The 17,723-nt window shown below is 47.7% G+C and overlaps 1 protein-coding gene across 1 annotated transcript; it reads left to right on the top strand.

Moving 5' to 3' along the window:
* The first annotated feature begins 2,112 nt into the window (after positions 1–2,112).
* Positions 2,113–3,043, top strand: CH25H (cholesterol 25-hydroxylase). Its single transcript, XM_038743369.1, has one exon. The coding sequence runs from the start codon at positions 2,113–2,115 to the stop codon at positions 2,974–2,976; it is 864 nt and encodes a 287-aa protein (XP_038599297.1). The 3' UTR covers positions 2,977–3,043.
* Positions 3,044–17,723: the final 14,680 nt, after the last annotated feature.

Here is a 17,723-nt window from a genome sequence, read left to right on the forward strand (position 1 = left end):
CAATGGAATTATTCTCTTGTACATATTTACTATTCTATTTATCTGGTACATATTGCTATTCTCTTGTACGTATTTACTATTCTATTTACTATTCTATTTATTCTATTTTGTTAATATGTTTTGTTTTGTTTTGTTGTCTGTCTCCCCCTTCTAGACTGTGAGCCCACTGTTGGGTAGGGACCATCTCTATCTGTTGCCGACTTGTACTGCCCAAGCGCTTAATACAGTGCTCTGCACACAGTAAGCGCTCAATAAATACAATTGAAAGAATGAAGAGTAACCGGAAATCTTCCAAACTGCAGTGGGATGGGCAGTCCGGTGGACTGCAGCCGGTGGGAAGCCCGCTCCGATTCCCGCCAGGAAAACTACCTGCGAAGCTTGCCCTCCGAGGTGGGGAATTCCCGGGTTCCCTTCCCCCTCCTCCTCCTTCTCCTCCTCTTCCTTCCTCTCCTCCTCCTTCCCCTCCCAGGGCCCAACCCATGCTTTACATTTTATCTCTGCTGCGGGGGAATAATAATAATAATAACAATAATAATGGCATTTGTTAAGCGCTTACTATGTGCAAAGCACTGTTCTAAGCGCTGGGGAAATTACAAGGTGATCAGGTTGTCCCACGGGGAGCTCACAGTCTTAATCACCATTTTCCAGATGAGGTAACTGAGGCCCAGAGAAGTGAAGTGCCTTGCTCAAAGTCACACAGCTGACAAGTGGCGGAGCCAGATTTTGAACCCATGACCTCTGACTCCAAAGCCTGGGCTCTTTCCGCTGAGCCATGCTGGGAAGACAGAAAAAGACCCAGAGAGACAGGAGACAAAGACAAAGAGACAGACAGGGAGACAGAGGTAGAGAATGACAGAGACACGGAGACAGAGATAGGCAGAGAGAGACATGGAGACAGAGATAGACAGGGACAGGGACACAGATCAAGACAGAGACACGGAGACAGAGATTGACAGAGACAGAGATTGACAGAGACAGGGAGACTGAGATAGACAGAGAGACAGAGACAGAGAGATGGGGAGACAGAGAGAGAGAGAGAGAAACAGGGAGATGGAGATGGACAAAGAGAGAGACAGGGAGACAGAAAAGGAGACACTGAGAGAGAGAGACAGGGATAGATGCAGAGAAACAAGGAGATAGATAGATAGATAGAGAGAGAGAGAGAGAGAGAGAGAGGAAGAGAGAAAGAGAGAGAGAGACAGGGATAGACACAGAGAAACAGGGAGATAGAGCGAGAAAGTGAGAGAGAGACAGGGATAGACACAGACAGGGAGACAGAAACAGGGAGATAGACACAGAGACACGGAGACAGAGGTTGACCGAGACAGGGAGACCGAGATAGACAGAGAGACAGAGACAGAGAGACGGGGAGACAGAGATAGACAGAGATAGACAGAGAGAGAAACAGGGAGATGGAGATGGACAAAGAGAGAGACAGGGAGACAGAAACGGAGACACTGAGAGAGAGAGACAGGGAGAGACACAGAGAAACAAGATGAAAGATAGATAGATAGAGAGAGAGAGAGAGAGAGAGAGAGAGAGAGAGAGACAGGGATAGACACGGAGAAACAGGGAGATAGAGAGATAGACACAGACAGAGAGACAGGGAGACAGAAACAGGGAGATACACACACACACAGAGGCAGAGATAGACACAGAGAGACAGGGATAGACACACACAGAGAGATAGGGAGAGACAGAAAGAGAAGGAGATAGGCAGAGACACAGAGACAGAGAAAGACAGAGACCCAGAGAGCGGGGGAGGGAGGCAGTGAGAGGGAAAGGGAGAGAGGGAAAGGGAGAGAGAAAAAGGAGAGGGAAAGAGGGAAAAGGAGAGAGGGAAAGGGAGAAACGGAGAGAGGGAAAGGGAGAAAGGGGAAGGGAGAGAGGGAGAGAGGGAGAGAGGGAGAGAGGGAGAGAGGGAAAGGGAGAAAGGGAGAAAGGGAGAGAGGGAGAAAGGGAGAGAGGGAGGGGGAGGAGGAGGAGAAAGGGAGGGAGGGAGGGAAGGGATCCTGGGGGAGGGGGAGGAAGGGAGCTTGCGGGCGGGGCGGGGGCGGGGCAGGAGGTTAGTAAAGGCGGGCCCGGCTGAGCGGCTCAGCACACCGCCTCACGATGAACGGCAGCGGCGGCGGGAGCGGCTGCGTTGGGTCGGGCGAGCGCATCAGCTGCATGAGCAGCGTCCAGTGGGCAGGCCCGTTGGCTGGCCCGGCCCGGGGCCCCCTCCAGCCCCTCTGGCTGCTGCTGAAATCCCGGGAGGCCCTGCTCCAGTCGCCCCTGTTCCCCGGGACGTTCTCCTTCGTGACTTACATGGGCTTCTGCCTGCCCTTCGTCCTCCTGGACTTTCTCAGCTGGAAGGTGCCAGCCCTGCGGAGGTACCAGCTCAACCCCCAGGCCTCGCCCTCTCCGCGTCAGATGCTGCTTTGCTTGGCTCAGTCCGTCTACCACCACCTGGTCTTCATCTTCCCTCTGACGGTGGCCCACTGGGCCTGGAGGCCGGTGGACTTCCCGGAGGCGGCCCCCGCGCTCCTCGAGGTCCTCAGCCAGGTGATCGCCTGCTTGCTGCTCTTCGACTTCCAGTACTTCCTCTGGCACTGGCTGCACCACAAGGTGCCTTGGCTCTACCAAACCTTCCACAAAGTCCACCACAAGCACACCTCCGCTTTTGCTCTGGCCACCCAGTATTCCAGCATCTGGGAGCTCCTGTCCCTGGGATTCTTCGCCACCGTGAACCCTATGCTCCTCCGGTGCCACCCTCTCACCGAAATGACCTTCTTCCTCGTCAACATCTGGCTCTCCGTGGAGGACCACTCGGGCTACGACTTCCCCTGGTCCACTCACCGGCTGGTGCCCTTCGGCCTGTACGGGGGAGCGCCCCACCATGACATTCACCACCTGAAGTTTAAGTCCAACTATGCCCCGTACTTCACTCACTGGGACTGGCTATTCGGGACCCTGGCCTCTCGCCATCCCAAGTAAGAACTTCTCTCCTCGACAAGTGCTTCTCTACTGAAAGGGGACCCTCCGGCATTTCACACGGGGATGGAGAGGGAAAGTATTTTTTTAAAAGTAATTTATGATCCAGATTTAAACCGTTATCACAGAAGTGTCTCCTGCGCCTTCTGCTATTTTTGTAGGGGGATGGCTAGAGTAGAATGGACTAGGTACCTGGGACGGTGCCCACCGCAGAGTGCCTGAGAGAGAGCGATGGCGATGAGACATTTGGCATTACTTTGTCAGATCTGTCATCGTCGACCAGTGGCTCCGCTCGTCTTTCGACACGTTCCTGAGAAGGGGATTGATTGTTACAGGCTTATTTCCTGTGAAGTATTTATGCTGGCTTATCCAGAATTCAGAATCGAATTCCAAGTTTCTACACGTGAAAAATGTTCCTGCTGTGCAGGAATGAATATGACTCTGTTCTATGTCTTTTCAATGTGTATTTCTGTTCCCCTCATCTGACATGATCTTTGTTGTACTCTCAAGAGAGTTTGATAATCACCTGCTACCTTAGTCAATGCTGTGAATGTAATTATAACAGAATATAACGTAGCAAGTCCTAGCTATAAGTCACTTCAGGCTTCCTCCCGCATTTAAGTTATCTAGTTTCATAGGAAGCCTATCCCAGATATAGAAGCTTTCCTATTATCCTCCGTAGTAGGGCACTTTGATGGGAAATGTTTATTGATCATTGTCAGTGTGCTGAGTATCATCTGGGATGTAAGGTAGGCTGGTCCTACTAATTATTACTATTAATAATATTTTTTTATTGTACCCTCTCAATATTGAGCACAGTAAGTGCTCAATAAATGTGATTGATTGTTAAGTGTGTCCACTACCGGAATAGATACAAGATAATTAATTTGGTGTATTAGGAGGGCAGGAGTGAGGGCAGTTGAGGGATAATGGGTATCGAATCTCCATTCAACAGAGGAGGAGTTAAGAGGCACAGAGAAGTTAAGTGACTTGTCCAAGGTCAGACAGCAAGTGGCAAGTGGACATTTCACAGTCCAAGAAGAGTCCATGCAATTTTGCCAAAAATCCATGAGGAAAGACACTTCCTCACTCTAACCTCTGGCTCCAGAATTTCCTTCTCAATCAGTCAGTCAGGCAGCCTGACTGGATTTAAAATAATAAAATTGCCCTTGCGAGTGGACTTTTCAGCAAAACAAGCGTGAGGTGAGAAGAGTGCAGGACATTCCAGAAAAAAGAGGAAGTGGGGATCGGAAGTTATGCACGTGGGAGGTGAGGGAATGAGGGAGCGGGCGAGGGCGGGTGGTGCTTTGAGCCAGTCCCGTGCTCTCAGGGTTTGCTGGGACTGACCCATCGCTATACAATCATGATGCCGAGCGTACATGGACAGTGAAAACATATCATGACTTTGCTATCTGTGCCTGGGATAGTTGAATGGATTGTATCTTTCGTGTGTGCCCTCGCCATTGCCCAGGGACAGAATTAGGGAAAGATTATAAGAACTGGCCTCAGAGTCAGAGGGCTGGCCACCTTAGACTCTCACCTCAGGGCTTTTGTGGGCAGCACTAGTTTCTGGCTGCTGCTGCTGCACTGTGGGGAAGAGTTTGTGGGAGAGGAAAGAGGCTCTTTTAGCTCCTGGCTTGAATTGCCCCAAAGCAATGTACCTAAAGAGGATTTCTGGTGAGTCTATTTAAAATTGATAAAATAGGTTCACAATGAAGCCATTACATCAGACAAAGAAAAATCAAGCTCTAACTGCCTTGGAGACCATTTTTATTCAGGTTCTATTTTGTAATGTGTACATTTCTCACAATTTTAATGGGGTTCCACTCATCACTCACTGGAACGAATCCTTTACAAAGCTTCTGTGAGACTTTGGCCTGTTTCTTCCCTACAGAAATTCAAAAGAACAAGCAATTTAAAAGAACACTCTGTTCAATGACTTGCATTTTGTCCTACTAGCCCTGTGGAAAAGCATTTTGCTTTCTTGTTCTACAAGTGGATTGATTTGTCTCACCACCTGAGCATTGGCGATGTACTGTTGGGATCGGGTCTGTCGTAAAGTCATGTGCGTTGACCGAGTGAAGATGGGGAGGGCCATTCTTGGGGCTGCAGGGGAATGCTGCGGTGGGTGTCGGATCTTTGGCTTTACCCCACCCAAAGTCCCGGAGCCCTCGCTGGATTTGAGAACTTTTGCATGTGAAATATGTGGAATAGTGGAGTGGATGAGGGAAGTTGAGTTTTAGGAGGGCAAGAGTTAGGTTAGTTAAGGGTAAAATGGTTGGCTAGTTCAGCCACCTGAGCAACTCAGGGCAGAGAGGACACTGAACTGAAAGACAATGGGAGACCACTGGGAGGAACCAGTGGAAAGTGGAAAGCTTTAGAGAGAGAAGATGGGGCAGGAAAGGTTCAAGTGGTCGCCGAGGAAGAGGCTTGGGGGTGGAGGGAGATTGGGAGAGCAGGGAGGGGCTGACTGGTTCATCGGGAGTTGGGAGCCATGGAGGACTAGAAGGCAGATCTTGAGAAGAAAGAAGAAGATATCTGCAGGGCTTCTGAGAGAATGAGAGAGAGAGAGAGAGACTTTTCTTGGGGAGGAATCCCTTTTCTCTCATCCTGACCTTCGGCAGGCAATCTCAGGAAGACCAGTTGTATTTCTTTTTGACCTTGACTAAATGGTCCCTTTCAAATGTATGGTTGGTTTTTACTTCCTCTGTAATGTTTATTATTTATTAATCATTGTACCAATTTGTAACTCTGAAATAAATGACTTCTTTTACAAAGATTCTCTCTGGAACGATACTGCCATCATCATCACGGTCAGCAGTGTGGCTCAGTGGAAAGAGCGTGGGCTTGAGAGTCAAAGGTCATGGGTTCTAATCCCTGCTCTGCCACTTGTCAGCTGTGTGACTTTGGACAATCAATCAATCATATTTATGGAGTGCTTACTGTGTGCAGAGCACTGTACTAAGCGCTTGGGAAGTACAAGTTGGCAACATATAGAGATGGCCCCTACCCAACAGTGGGCTCACAGTCTAGAAGGGGGAGACAGAGAACAAAACCAAACATGTTAACAAAATAAAATAAATAGAAGATATGTACAAGTAAAATAAATAAATAAATAGAGTAATAAATATGTACAAACATATATACAGGTGCTGTGGGGAAGGGAAAGAGGTAAGATGGTGGGGCTGGAGAGGGGGGAGGGGGAGAGGAAGGAGGGGGCTCAGTCTGGGAAGGCCTCCTGGAGGAGGTGAGCTCTCAGTAGGGCCTTGAAGGGAGGAAGAGAGCTAGCCTGGCGGATGGGCAGAGGGAGGGCATTCCAGGCCCGGGGGATGACGTGGGCCGGGGGTCGATGGCGGGACAGGTGAGAGCGAGGTACGGTGAGGAGATCAGCGGTGGAGGAGCGGAGGGTGCGGACTGGGCTGGAGAAGGAGAGAAGGGAGGTGAGGTAGGAGGGGGCGAGGTGATGGACAGCCTTGAAGCCCAGGGTGAGGAGTTTCTGCCTGATGCGCAGAGTGATTGGTAGCCACTGGAGATTTTTGAGGAGGGGAGTAACGTGCCCAGAGTGTTTCTGGACAAAGACAATCCGGGCAGCGGCGTGAAGTTTGGATTGAAGTGGGGAGAGACACGAGGATGGGAGATCGGAGAGGAGGCTGATACAGTAGTCCAGACCGTTCTCTGAGCCTCAGTTCCCTCATCTGTAAACTGGGGATTAAGACTGTAAGCCCCACGTGTGACAACCTGATTACCTTTAAGACTTTTAGAGAGAGACTTTTAGAGACTTTTAGACTGTGAGCCCACTGTTGGGTAGGGACTGTCTCTATATGTTGCCAACTTGTACTTCCCAAGCGCTTAGTACAGTGCTCTGCACACAGTGAGCGCTCAATAAATACGATTGATTGATTGATTTTATTCTCCCCAGTGCTTAGAACAGTGCTCTGCACATAGTAAGCGCTTAACAACTGCCATCATCATTATTATTATTATTGTTATCATTCTGAGGTGTTTATTAAACACCTACTGAGTGCCGAGCACCTACAGTAAAAGTTTAAGATATGGAATCAGCCCTCAAGGCACATATATAATCTAATAGGATCTGAACTGAATCAGAATTCTGGGTCACGGTCTGGGCACCTGAGCCTGGGGCTCTGAGACCTTCAGAGGGAATCAATCATTCAGTGGTGTTTATTGAGAGCTTACTATGTACAGAACACTGTACTAAACACTTGGTCAAGTACTTAGTACAGTGCTCTGCACACAGTAAGCGCTCAATAAATACGATTGAATGAATGAATGGATGAAAGTACCATCCAATTGAGTTGGTAGACACAATTGCTACCCTTAGGGAGCTTGCAGAGAACTTCCTCTCTCTGCAAAGTGGTGGTCACTTTCTATGGGTTTATGGACTCCTACCATATACTGTACCATAGAGAAGCAGTGTGGCTCAGTGGAAAGAGCACGGGCTTAGGAGTCAGAGGTCATGGGTTCAAATCCCGGCTCTGCCGCTTGTCAGCTGTGTGACTTTGGGCAAGTCACTTAACTTCTCTGTGCCGCAGTTACCTCATCTGTAAAATGGGGATTAAGATTGTGAGCCCCACATGGGACAAACTGATCCACCTTGTTTCCTCTCCAGTGCTTAGAACAGTACTTTACACATAGTAAGCACTTAACAAATACCAAAATTATTATTATTATTACCAGAGCCTGGACTCTGAGCCTGGAAGACCAGCAACTAGGTCCCAGCCCAATGCTCACTAGGTTCTTCCATACTCTGCCCCAATCCCCTGAGCTGGGGCTGGTCCCGTCAGGGCACTTCGAGGAGAGCATATCCCAGCTCTCAGATAATGATAATAATCATAATAATAATGGTATTTGTAGGGCGATTACAATGTGGCAGGCACTGTACTAAGCACTGGGATGGATAAAGGCAAATTGGGTGTAACACAGTCCCTGTCCCATGTGGGGATCACAGTCTTAATCCCCATTTTACAGATGAAGGAACAGAGGCACAGAGAAGTGAAGAGACTCATCCATGGCCACACAGCAGACAAGTGGCAGAGCCAGGAATAAGATTCCCAGGTCCTTGTTCTATCCACTGCTTCTCAGATCTGGGGTTATCTCTAGTGGGATCAGAGACTGAGACTGGGTTGTAGGAAGCACCCTGCCCTGGGCACCATTACAGCTATGAAGGATTTTCTAAGGCCTTCTAGAGTGGGGAAGCTCACCTCAAGCCAAAAGTGTTTCACCTTTCAGAAATGGGATCAGTATGATTTCCCCACTCTCAACTCAGCCAGATTAGAATTTATTGCTTTTCCTCTCTGGGAACTCCGATCGGGAAGAGTCCAGGTGCACAACACCGCTGGCGGAAAGCAAGGCACCAAGTCAGCCTCATCCAACTTAAACTCATCCATTTTTTGTTTTTATTTTTTTAAACTATGTGCCAGGTACTGTACTAAATGCTGGGGTAGATACAAGATAATCAGGTTGGATACAGACCCTGTCCCATATAGACACAGGCTTAATCTCCATTTTGGAGATGAGGGAATTGAGGCACAGAGAAGGTAAGTGATTTGCCCAAGGTCACAGAGAAGACACGTGGTGGAGCAAGGTTAAGAATCTAGGTCCTCTGACTCCAAGGCTCGTGCTCTTTCCACTGGGCCACTTTGATTCTCATAACAATAATAATAATCATAATGATGGCATTTGTTAAGCGCTTACTATGTGTAAAGCACTATTCTAAGTGCTGGGGAGGATACAAGGTGATCAGGTTGTCCCACTTGGGGCTCACAGCCTTCATCCCCATTTTACAGATGAGGTAACTGAGGCACAGAAAAGTGATGTGACTTGCCCAAAGTTACACAGCTGACAATTGGTGGAGCTGGGATTTGAACCCATGACTCTGACTCCCAAGCCCGTGCTCATTCCACTGAGCCACGCTGCTTCTCCTCACTGCCTCACTGCCGCAACTCTGCCTTCTCCCCTCTTCAGCCACACTATGACTCCTCCCTCACTGACCCCCATTCCCACTGCTCCCCTCAACGATTCAGTAGTTTTAACTCCCTCAAACTCCCAGTGCCCACGCCTTCTCCCCTCTGTCACCTTCTATGAGCAGGCCAACTATTTTTTTGATGAAATTGAAACAGGTGTGAACTTCCCTAAATCTTCCTTTCACTTCACCAGTCCTCTCCTAACCCTCCATTAACTCTCTCATCCTTCACAGCTGTCTCTCCAGAGGAGATCGTCCACCTGCTTCCAAAATCTACTCTCATCTTAGAAAAACACCTGTGCCCAATATCCTTGCCTCCCAGAGTGCCATCTCCAACTTCTTTCTCTCCACTGGCTCGTTCCCCTCTGTTTTCAAAAACACCCGTGTGTCCTATCTTTTTAAAAAGCCTTCTCTCGACCCCACTACATCATCTAGTTATCACCCCCATCTCCCTCCTCTCATTTCTATCTAAACTCTTAAAGGGATTGCTCACTGCTTCTACTCCCTCTCTTCTAACTCCTCCTTTGATCTTCTGCAATCTGACTCCCTCTCACTCCATTCCACTCCATTCAAACTACTCTCTGCAAAAGAACTCTTAGCATCAAACCTAACTCTCTCTATCTCTGAGCAGCCTTTGGCACTGTGGACCACTCTCGTCTCCTGGAGACACTCTCCAACCTTGGTTTTTATGACCCAGGTTCTCTCCTGGTTCCTCTCTTACCTCTCTTGCTGTTCCTACTCGGTTTCTTTCACTGGATCTTCATCTGCCTCTGATTCCCTGATTGTGGTGGTCCCTCAAAGCTCAGTTCTGGTACCTCTTCTTTTCTCAATCTCTACCCACTCCCACGGGGAGTTCCTCTGCACTCACACCTTCAACTTTCACCTCTACATGGTTGATTCCCAAATCTACCTCACGATCCCTGATCTCTCTCCTCTGAATCAGTTTTATTTATTGAGTGCTTACTTGTGCAGAGCACTGCACTAAGCACTTTGGAGAGTAAAATATAACAGAGTTGATAGACATAGTCCGTGCCCAGAGGGAGCTTGCAGTCTATATGGAGGAGTTTACAGTCTGGAGGGCTTAAAGTCTCAGTCTCACATTTCTTCCTGCCTCCAGGACATCTCCACTAGGTTGTTATTCATTCATTCAATCGTATTTATTGAGCGCTTACTGTGTGCAGTGCACTGTACTAAGCGCTTGGGAAGTACAAGTCAGCAACATATTCAGTCCCTACCTAACAATGGACTCACAGTCTAGAAGGATGTCCCACCAACACCTCAAGCTCGACATGTCTATAAGTGAACTCATTTTCCTGCTCAAATCCTTTTCTCCCCCAACACCACTACCATCCTTTCCATCTTTCAAGACTGCAACTTTGCATTATCCTTGACTCCTCTTCCTCTCTATCCACCACCCCCCATATTCAGTCAATCACCAAATCTTGTTGGTTCTTTCTTCACAGCATCTCCAGAATCTGGTACATTCATTCCATCCAAATTGCCACCATGCTTCTCTGAACAAGTCTTATATCCTGACTCTACTGCATCAGCCTCCTCGCAGACCTCACTGCTTCTAGCCTCTCCTCTCTCCAGTTCATTCTTCACTCTGTTGCCCCGATCATTTTTCTAAATCCTCTTTCTGCACATATCTCCCCACTCCTCTAAAACCTCCAAAGACTGCCCACTTCTTTCCACCTCAAAAATAAATTCCTCACCGTTGATTTTAAGGCACTAATTCATCTCTCTTTCCCCTCTATTAATCCTCACACCTCTCTCATTACACCCCAGCTAGAACCTTTCACTCCTTCCAAGTCAACCTATTTACTCTGAATCTTCAAAGCCCTTCTAAGGTCACATCTCCATCTTATTTCCCCCTCTACTCTCACCCCAACACTTTTGTGCCACCTAAGCACTTGGGTACTTAGGTAGCACTTAAGAACATATTGCTAAACTGTGTTTTTTTTCTTTTTTTTTTTTTTGGTATTGTTAAATGTTTACTATATGCCAGGCACTGATTTAAGAGTGGGGTAGAAACAAGCTAATCAGACTGGACAATGTCTCTGTCCCACACAGGGCTCACAGTCTTAATCCCCATTTTACAGATGAGGTAACAGAGGCTCAGAGAAATCAAGTGACTTGCCAAAGGTGGGATAAGAATCCAGGTCCTTCTGACTCTCAGGCCTGTGCTCTATCCACTAAGCCACATCCATGTTGTACTCCTCCTCTGGATGTTCCTAATGTATGTACATGTCTGACTAACTGGGGCCAATGATAGATAACCCACAGAGACCAAGGAAAGTTTGGAAAGTTAGAAAGTTTCATGTCTGTTGCCCAGATTTCAGCTAGTAGTTAGTATTGGCAGGAACCAGAGGCATACAGAGTAGCCAAGTCTGGATTTATTCCTCCCAGTCTGGTTTTGCCCCGGACAGAGTGTTTTTTAATTGGGCTGTTAAATTGGACATAAACACTTTTATGTTGGTGTTAGTATATTTGGACAAAGCCTCCCCTCCCTCCGCCGTGGCTCCTGCCACCAATCATATGGCTCAGATACCACGCCAAACACCTCCTAGATCGGACGGGGAGGGCAAAGGCTCCCAAGCAAGTGGGGGGATTAGAGCTTCCCCTTAAGAAATGCTCTAAGGCTACATGAAATCCATATATTTCAAAAAAAGGTAGCATCATGGTGTAGTAAATACAGCAAGGACTTGGAAGTCAGAAGGTCCTGGGTTCAAATTCTGGCTCCACCACTTGCCTCCTGAGTGACCTTGGGCAAGTCACTTGTTACTCTGTACCTCAGTTACCTCATCTGTAAAATGGGGATTAAGACTGTGAGCCTCGTATAGGACAGAGAATGTGTCCAACTTGATTTGCTTGTGTCCACCCCAGCGCTTAGTACAGTGCCTGGCACATAGCAACAAATGCCACAATTATTTTTTTTAAATTTTTTGAGAAGCAGCATGGCCTAGTGGATAGAGGACGGGCTTGAGAGTCAGAAGGTCATGGGTTCTAATCCGGCTCTGCCACTTACCTGCTGTGTGACTCAGGGCAAGTCACTTAACTTCTTTTTGCCTCAGTTTCCTCATCTGTATAATGGGGATTAAGACTATGAGCCCTATTTGGAACAGGGATTGTGTCCAACCCGATTAGCTTGTACCTACACCAATGCTTAGAACAGTGCCTGGCACATAGTAAGCACATAATAAATAATAATAATTATCATTATCATTATTATTATTATCATCATCGCTTCAAGCCATGTGCCTGGCATGCCATGCTGACATATATGATGCTACACTAACGTGTGATGTCATACATGCTCCTTACCTGTGCTAGGGAAGGACCATCAACAGCCCTCCCACTGGGAAACCAGACAGGACAAGAAAGGAGTACCCTCCGGGCAACCAGATTTCTAACTTTGATGGAAATTTGAGGTAAGATTTCTAAGGTGCTAAAATAAACAAATAAATCTGAAGTGAACTGATTTTCCCCATCGTGCTTTGCACTGTTTGGACCATAATTTTCTGGGGGTTTTTTAATGGTATTTGTTAAGAGTTTACTATATGCCAAGCACTGAACTAAGTGATGAGGTAGAAACAAGATAATCAGATTGGACACAGTCCATGTTCTATGTGGGGCTCCCAGTCTTCATCACCATTTTCAGATGAGGCACAGAAAACTGAAGTGAGTTGTCCAAGGTCACACAGCAGATAAGTGGTGGAGGACGGATTAGAACCCAGGTCCTTCTGACTCCCGGGATTTTGCTCTATCCATTAGGCCACACTGCTCTTCTTGTCTTATACTTGCCATTCTACTTAATCATTGCAAATGAAGAAGTTTCTACTGCCTTTCGTCATCAAACATTCCCAGCTCTCTCTCACTTTAATCTAGGGCAAGTATAAAGAAAGTAGAGAAAAATCGAGCAAGAGGAGCCAGTGCAAAGGAAAAGGGGCTTAGGTTCCCAAGATTGGACTGGGATGATGGCACAATTTGCCTAAGAGTTGTTTGGTTGGCTTACAAAGTTGTCTGGGTGTCCTACCAATCCCAAGGTGAAAGAGTTGAACTATGGTCCAACATGGTGCCGCTTCCCCTCTCCCCTTTCCCCTAGTCACAAGGTGCAATCTGACACCAGCTTTTTTGCCCGATAAACATTTTGTAGAGCAAAATCCTCTGAATTGTTGTGGAAAATCACTGATTCTGGCTGGGAGCTGGGCTGGTGATACAGAAGAGGAGGAACCAGTAGCAAAACTGAGAAACAGCATGGCACAATGGATAGAGCATGGGCCTGGGAATCAGGAGGTCATGGGTTTTGATCCTGACTCCTCCACTTGTCTGCCATGTGACCTTGGATAAGCCACTTCACTTCTCTGGGCCTCAGTTACCTCATCTGTAAAATGAGGATTGAGATTGTGAGCCCCATGTGGGACAGGGGCTGTGTCCAACACAATTTGCTTGTATCCACCCCAGTGCTTAGTACAGTACCTGACACCTAGTAAGGGCTTAACAAATACTATAATTATCATTATAATTATGAATAAAACCCTGGGTTACTGGGGTGGAGAATAAAGGAGATTGTGGGCAGGGAATGTATCTGTTATATTGTTTTGTCACGTGCTCCCAAGCGCTTAATACAGTTTCCTGCACACAGTAAATGCTCAAGAAATATGATTGATTGAATAATGAAAGAGAGGGTGAAATTACCATCAAAACACAAAGACCACTGTAAAGGGTTAATATCAATTCCTCCCTCCCTTCCCTAAATAAGATTTTGTTCCCATCTCAGACTGTAAGCCTGATGTGGGCAGGGACTGTCTCTATTTGTGTATTGTATTTTCCAAGTGCTTTAGTACAGTGCTCTACACAGTAAGTGCTCAATAAATACAATTGAATGAATGAATGAATCTGGATGTTGGCCCCGATGGAAGGGGAATCTGAGGAAGGGTTGGGAGAGATACCTCCCCGCTCCTGACCTTGAAGGACACAGGACAAGTGGAAGTCAGGTCAAATTGAGACCCAAATTAACAGGGCCGGTTGTCCTAGACACAAATAATAATAATAATTATGATATTTATTAAGCACTTACTGTGTACCTATTGTCCCTATGTGCTTATAGTCTCTGTTTGGGGGAAGCTGTTATTTGAAATAGCCAGTAGCCGAATCCGGTGAATTCTATCGGTCCATCTAACCATGACGTGAATGTGTCAGCTTGAGGAAAATGCAATAGTAGATGTGGAAAAGTTAGAAAATCCACATCCATCTTAATGATGCCAGCTTATACTTCCCAAGCGCTCAATAAATACGACTGAATGAATGAATGAATGATATCACTAATATCTGATCTGTAGCCAGTCAGCATGTGAGGGATTTTAATCTAGTTCCAGTTGCAATCAGCTTGATAGCAGAGAGTCTGTACCGTGATATGTTGTTCTGGTGTGTCCACTGAAGGTTGGTAGCCCTAGCATGGGGTTTCTGGCCCTGGGAGGCTGGTCATCTGGGACAGCCGATTCCAGTTGGCTAGTAGTGCCACCTCAGGGCCGTGGGCACTGCTTTCAGGCAGACACAAACTGTCCCGGAAACTCAGAATGTTGATCCTGAGCGCAAGGTGCCTGCAGACGCTCCACGAGCCCAGTGGCTTCCAGTGGACTTTAATGGACCATCTGGGAAAGCCTGGAATGCCTCTGCTCTACCTGCTTGGAGAACTTAAAAGGGACTTAAAATGGTCTAAACACCATGCCAACCTCGTTCACTTCAAGTTTATCCTTTCCTGCCTTAACTCAGCCCTCTCCTCTGCCAGACTAAACTATTTCTCCTCCCTTATTGACACCCATGCCCATCATCCCTGTCAGCTCTTCTGTACATTCAACTCCCTTCTCAGGCCTCCGGTTCCTCCCCCTCCTCCTTCCCTCACCCCCAATGATCTGGCCTCCTACTTCATTAACAAAATTAAATCCATCAGGTCTGACCTCCCCAAAGTCACTCCCCCCTCTTCCCCAACCCCCCGGCTCTCAACACTCTTCGCTACTCTCCCATCCTTCCCAGCAGTATCCTCAGAGGAGCTCTCCTCCCTCTTCTCAAGTGCTACTCCAGCCACCTGTGCTTCTGACCCCATTCCCTCTCATCTCATGAAATCTCTTGCTCCATCCCTTCTCCCCTCCTTAACTTCCATCTTCAACCGCTCACTCTCCACTGGTTCCTTCCCCTCTGCCTTCAAACATGCCCATGTCTCTCCCATCCTAAAAAAACCCTCTCTTGACCCCACCTCACCTTCTAGTTATCACCCCATCTCCCTCCTACCATTCCTTTCCAAACTCCTTGAACGAGTCGTCTACACGCGCTGCCTCGAATTCCTCAATGCCAACTCTCACCTCGACACCCCCCGGTCTGGCTTCTGTCCCCTACATTCCATGGAAACTGCCCTCTCAAAGGTCACCAGTGACCTCCTGCTTGCCAAACCCAACGGCTCATACTCTATCCTAATCCTCCTCGACCTCCCAGCTGCCTTTGAACCTGTGGACCACCCCCTTCTCCTCAACACGTTATCCAACCTTGGCTTCACTGACTCCGTCCTCTCCTGGTTCTCATCTTATCTCTCTCTGGTCATTCATTCTCAGTCTCTTTTGCAGGCTCCTCCTCCCCCTCCCATCCCGTTACTGTGGGGGTTCCTCAAGGTTCAGTTCTTGGTCCCCTTCTGTTCTCGATCTACACTCACTCCCTTGGTGACCTCATTCACTCCCACGGCTTCAACTATCATCTCTACACTGATGACACCCAAATCTACTTCTCTGCCCCTGCTCTCTCCCCCTCCCTCCAGGCTTGCATCTCCTCCTGCCTTCAGGACATCTCCATTTGGATGTCTGCCTGGCACCTAAAACTCAACATGTCCAAGACTGAACTCCTTGTCTTCCCTCCTAAACCCTGCCCTCTCCCTGACTTTCCCATCACTGTTGATGGCACTACCATCCTTCCCGTCTCATAAGCCCTCAACCTTGGTGTCATCCTCGACTCCGCTCTTTCATTCACCCCTCACATCCAAGCCGTCATCAAAACCTGCAGGTCTCAGCTCCACAACATTGCCAAGATCCACCCTTTCCTCTCGATCCAAACTGCTATCCTGCTCATTCAAGCTCTCATCCTATCCCGTTTGGACTACTGTATCAGCCTCCTCTCCGATCTCCCATTGTCCTGTCTCTCCCCACTTCAATCCATACTTCACGCCGCTGCCCGGATTGTCTTTGTCCAGAAACGCTCTGGGCATGTTACCCCCCTCCTCAAAAATCTCCAGTGGCTACCAATCAACCTACACATCAGGCAGAAACTCCTCACCCTGGGCTTCAAGGCTGTCCATCACCTCGCCCCCTCCTACCTCACCTCCCTTTTCTCCTTCTACAGCCCAGCCGGCACCCTCCACTCCTCTGCCGCTAATCTCCTCACCATGCCTCGTTCTCACCTGTACCGCCGTCGACCCCCGGCCCAAGTCATCCCCCTGGCCTGGAATGCCCTCCCTCTGCCCATCCGCCAAGCTAGCTCTCTTCCTCCCTTCAAGGCCCTACTGAGAGCTCACCTCCTCCAGGAGGCCTTCCCAGACTGAGCCCCCTCCTTCCTCTCCCCCTTCTCCTCTCCATCCCCCCCCCCGCCTTACCTCCTTCCCTTCCCCACAGCACCTGTATATATGTATATATGTTTGTACGTATTTATTACTCTATTTATTTTACTTGTACATAGCTATTCTATTTATTTTATTTTGTTAATATGTTTTGTTTTGTTCTCTGTCTCCCCCTTCTAGACTGTGAGCCCACTGTTGGGTAGGAACTGTCCCTATATGTTGCCAACTTGTACCTCCCAAGTGCTTAGTACTGTGCTCTGCACACAGTAAGTGCTCAATAAATACGACTGATTGATTGAACTAGAATCACTCATCTCGAAGCAGACTGGCAAGCCACGGACTCTGCTTCTGTACGTTAATTAGAAAGGAGAATTTGAGGGAAAATAATTATGGTTTTTGTTCATTCATTCAATCATTCATTCAATCGTTCTTATTGAGCGCTTACTGTGCACAGAACACTGTACTAAGCGCTTGGGAAGTACAAGTTGGCAACATATAGAGACATATAGTGCTGTGTGTTAAGCACTTACTATGAGCCAAGCACTGTACTAAGGGCTACATCAACAGGGAAATATTTATAGAGCCCAGCTTCAATCAGCTAAGTCCCTTTCCTTGTTGGTCCAAATCTTCTCCCTTGGGAAGCTTTCCCAAACTCGTGAAAAGCGTGGGGTGGGGGTGGGGGAAAATGAGGAATGTATCTACCAACTCTAGCAGTAATAATGAGGAGTATGTCAAGCACTGTTCTAAACATTCATTAATTCATTCAATCAATCGTATTTATTGAGCGCTTACTGTGTGCAGAGCACTGTACTAAGTGCTTGGGAAGTACAAGTTGGCAACATATAGAGACGGTCCCTACCCAACAGCGGGCTCACAGTCTAGAAGTCTAAACACTGGGATAGATACAAACTAATCAGGTTAGACACCATCCCTGTTCCACATGGGGCTCACAGTCTTCATCTCCATTTCACAGGTGAGGTCACTGAGGCACAGAGAAGTGAAATGACTTGCCTGAGGACACATAGCAGACAAGTGGTGGAGCTCGGATTAGAACCCAGGTTTTTCAGACTCCAGGGCGCATGCTCTATCTTTTAGGCCACACTGCTTTTCTGTGTTGGAAAGAATCTGTAACTGTTATCATTATGGCCCTTTCTCTCTCCAAAACAG

The sequence above is a fragment of the Tachyglossus aculeatus genome, chromosome 3 (genome assembly GCF_015852505.1).
Source record: "Tachyglossus aculeatus isolate mTacAcu1 chromosome 3, mTacAcu1.pri, whole genome shotgun sequence".
NCBI classification, from domain to species: domain Eukaryota; kingdom Metazoa; phylum Chordata; class Mammalia; order Monotremata; family Tachyglossidae; genus Tachyglossus; species Tachyglossus aculeatus.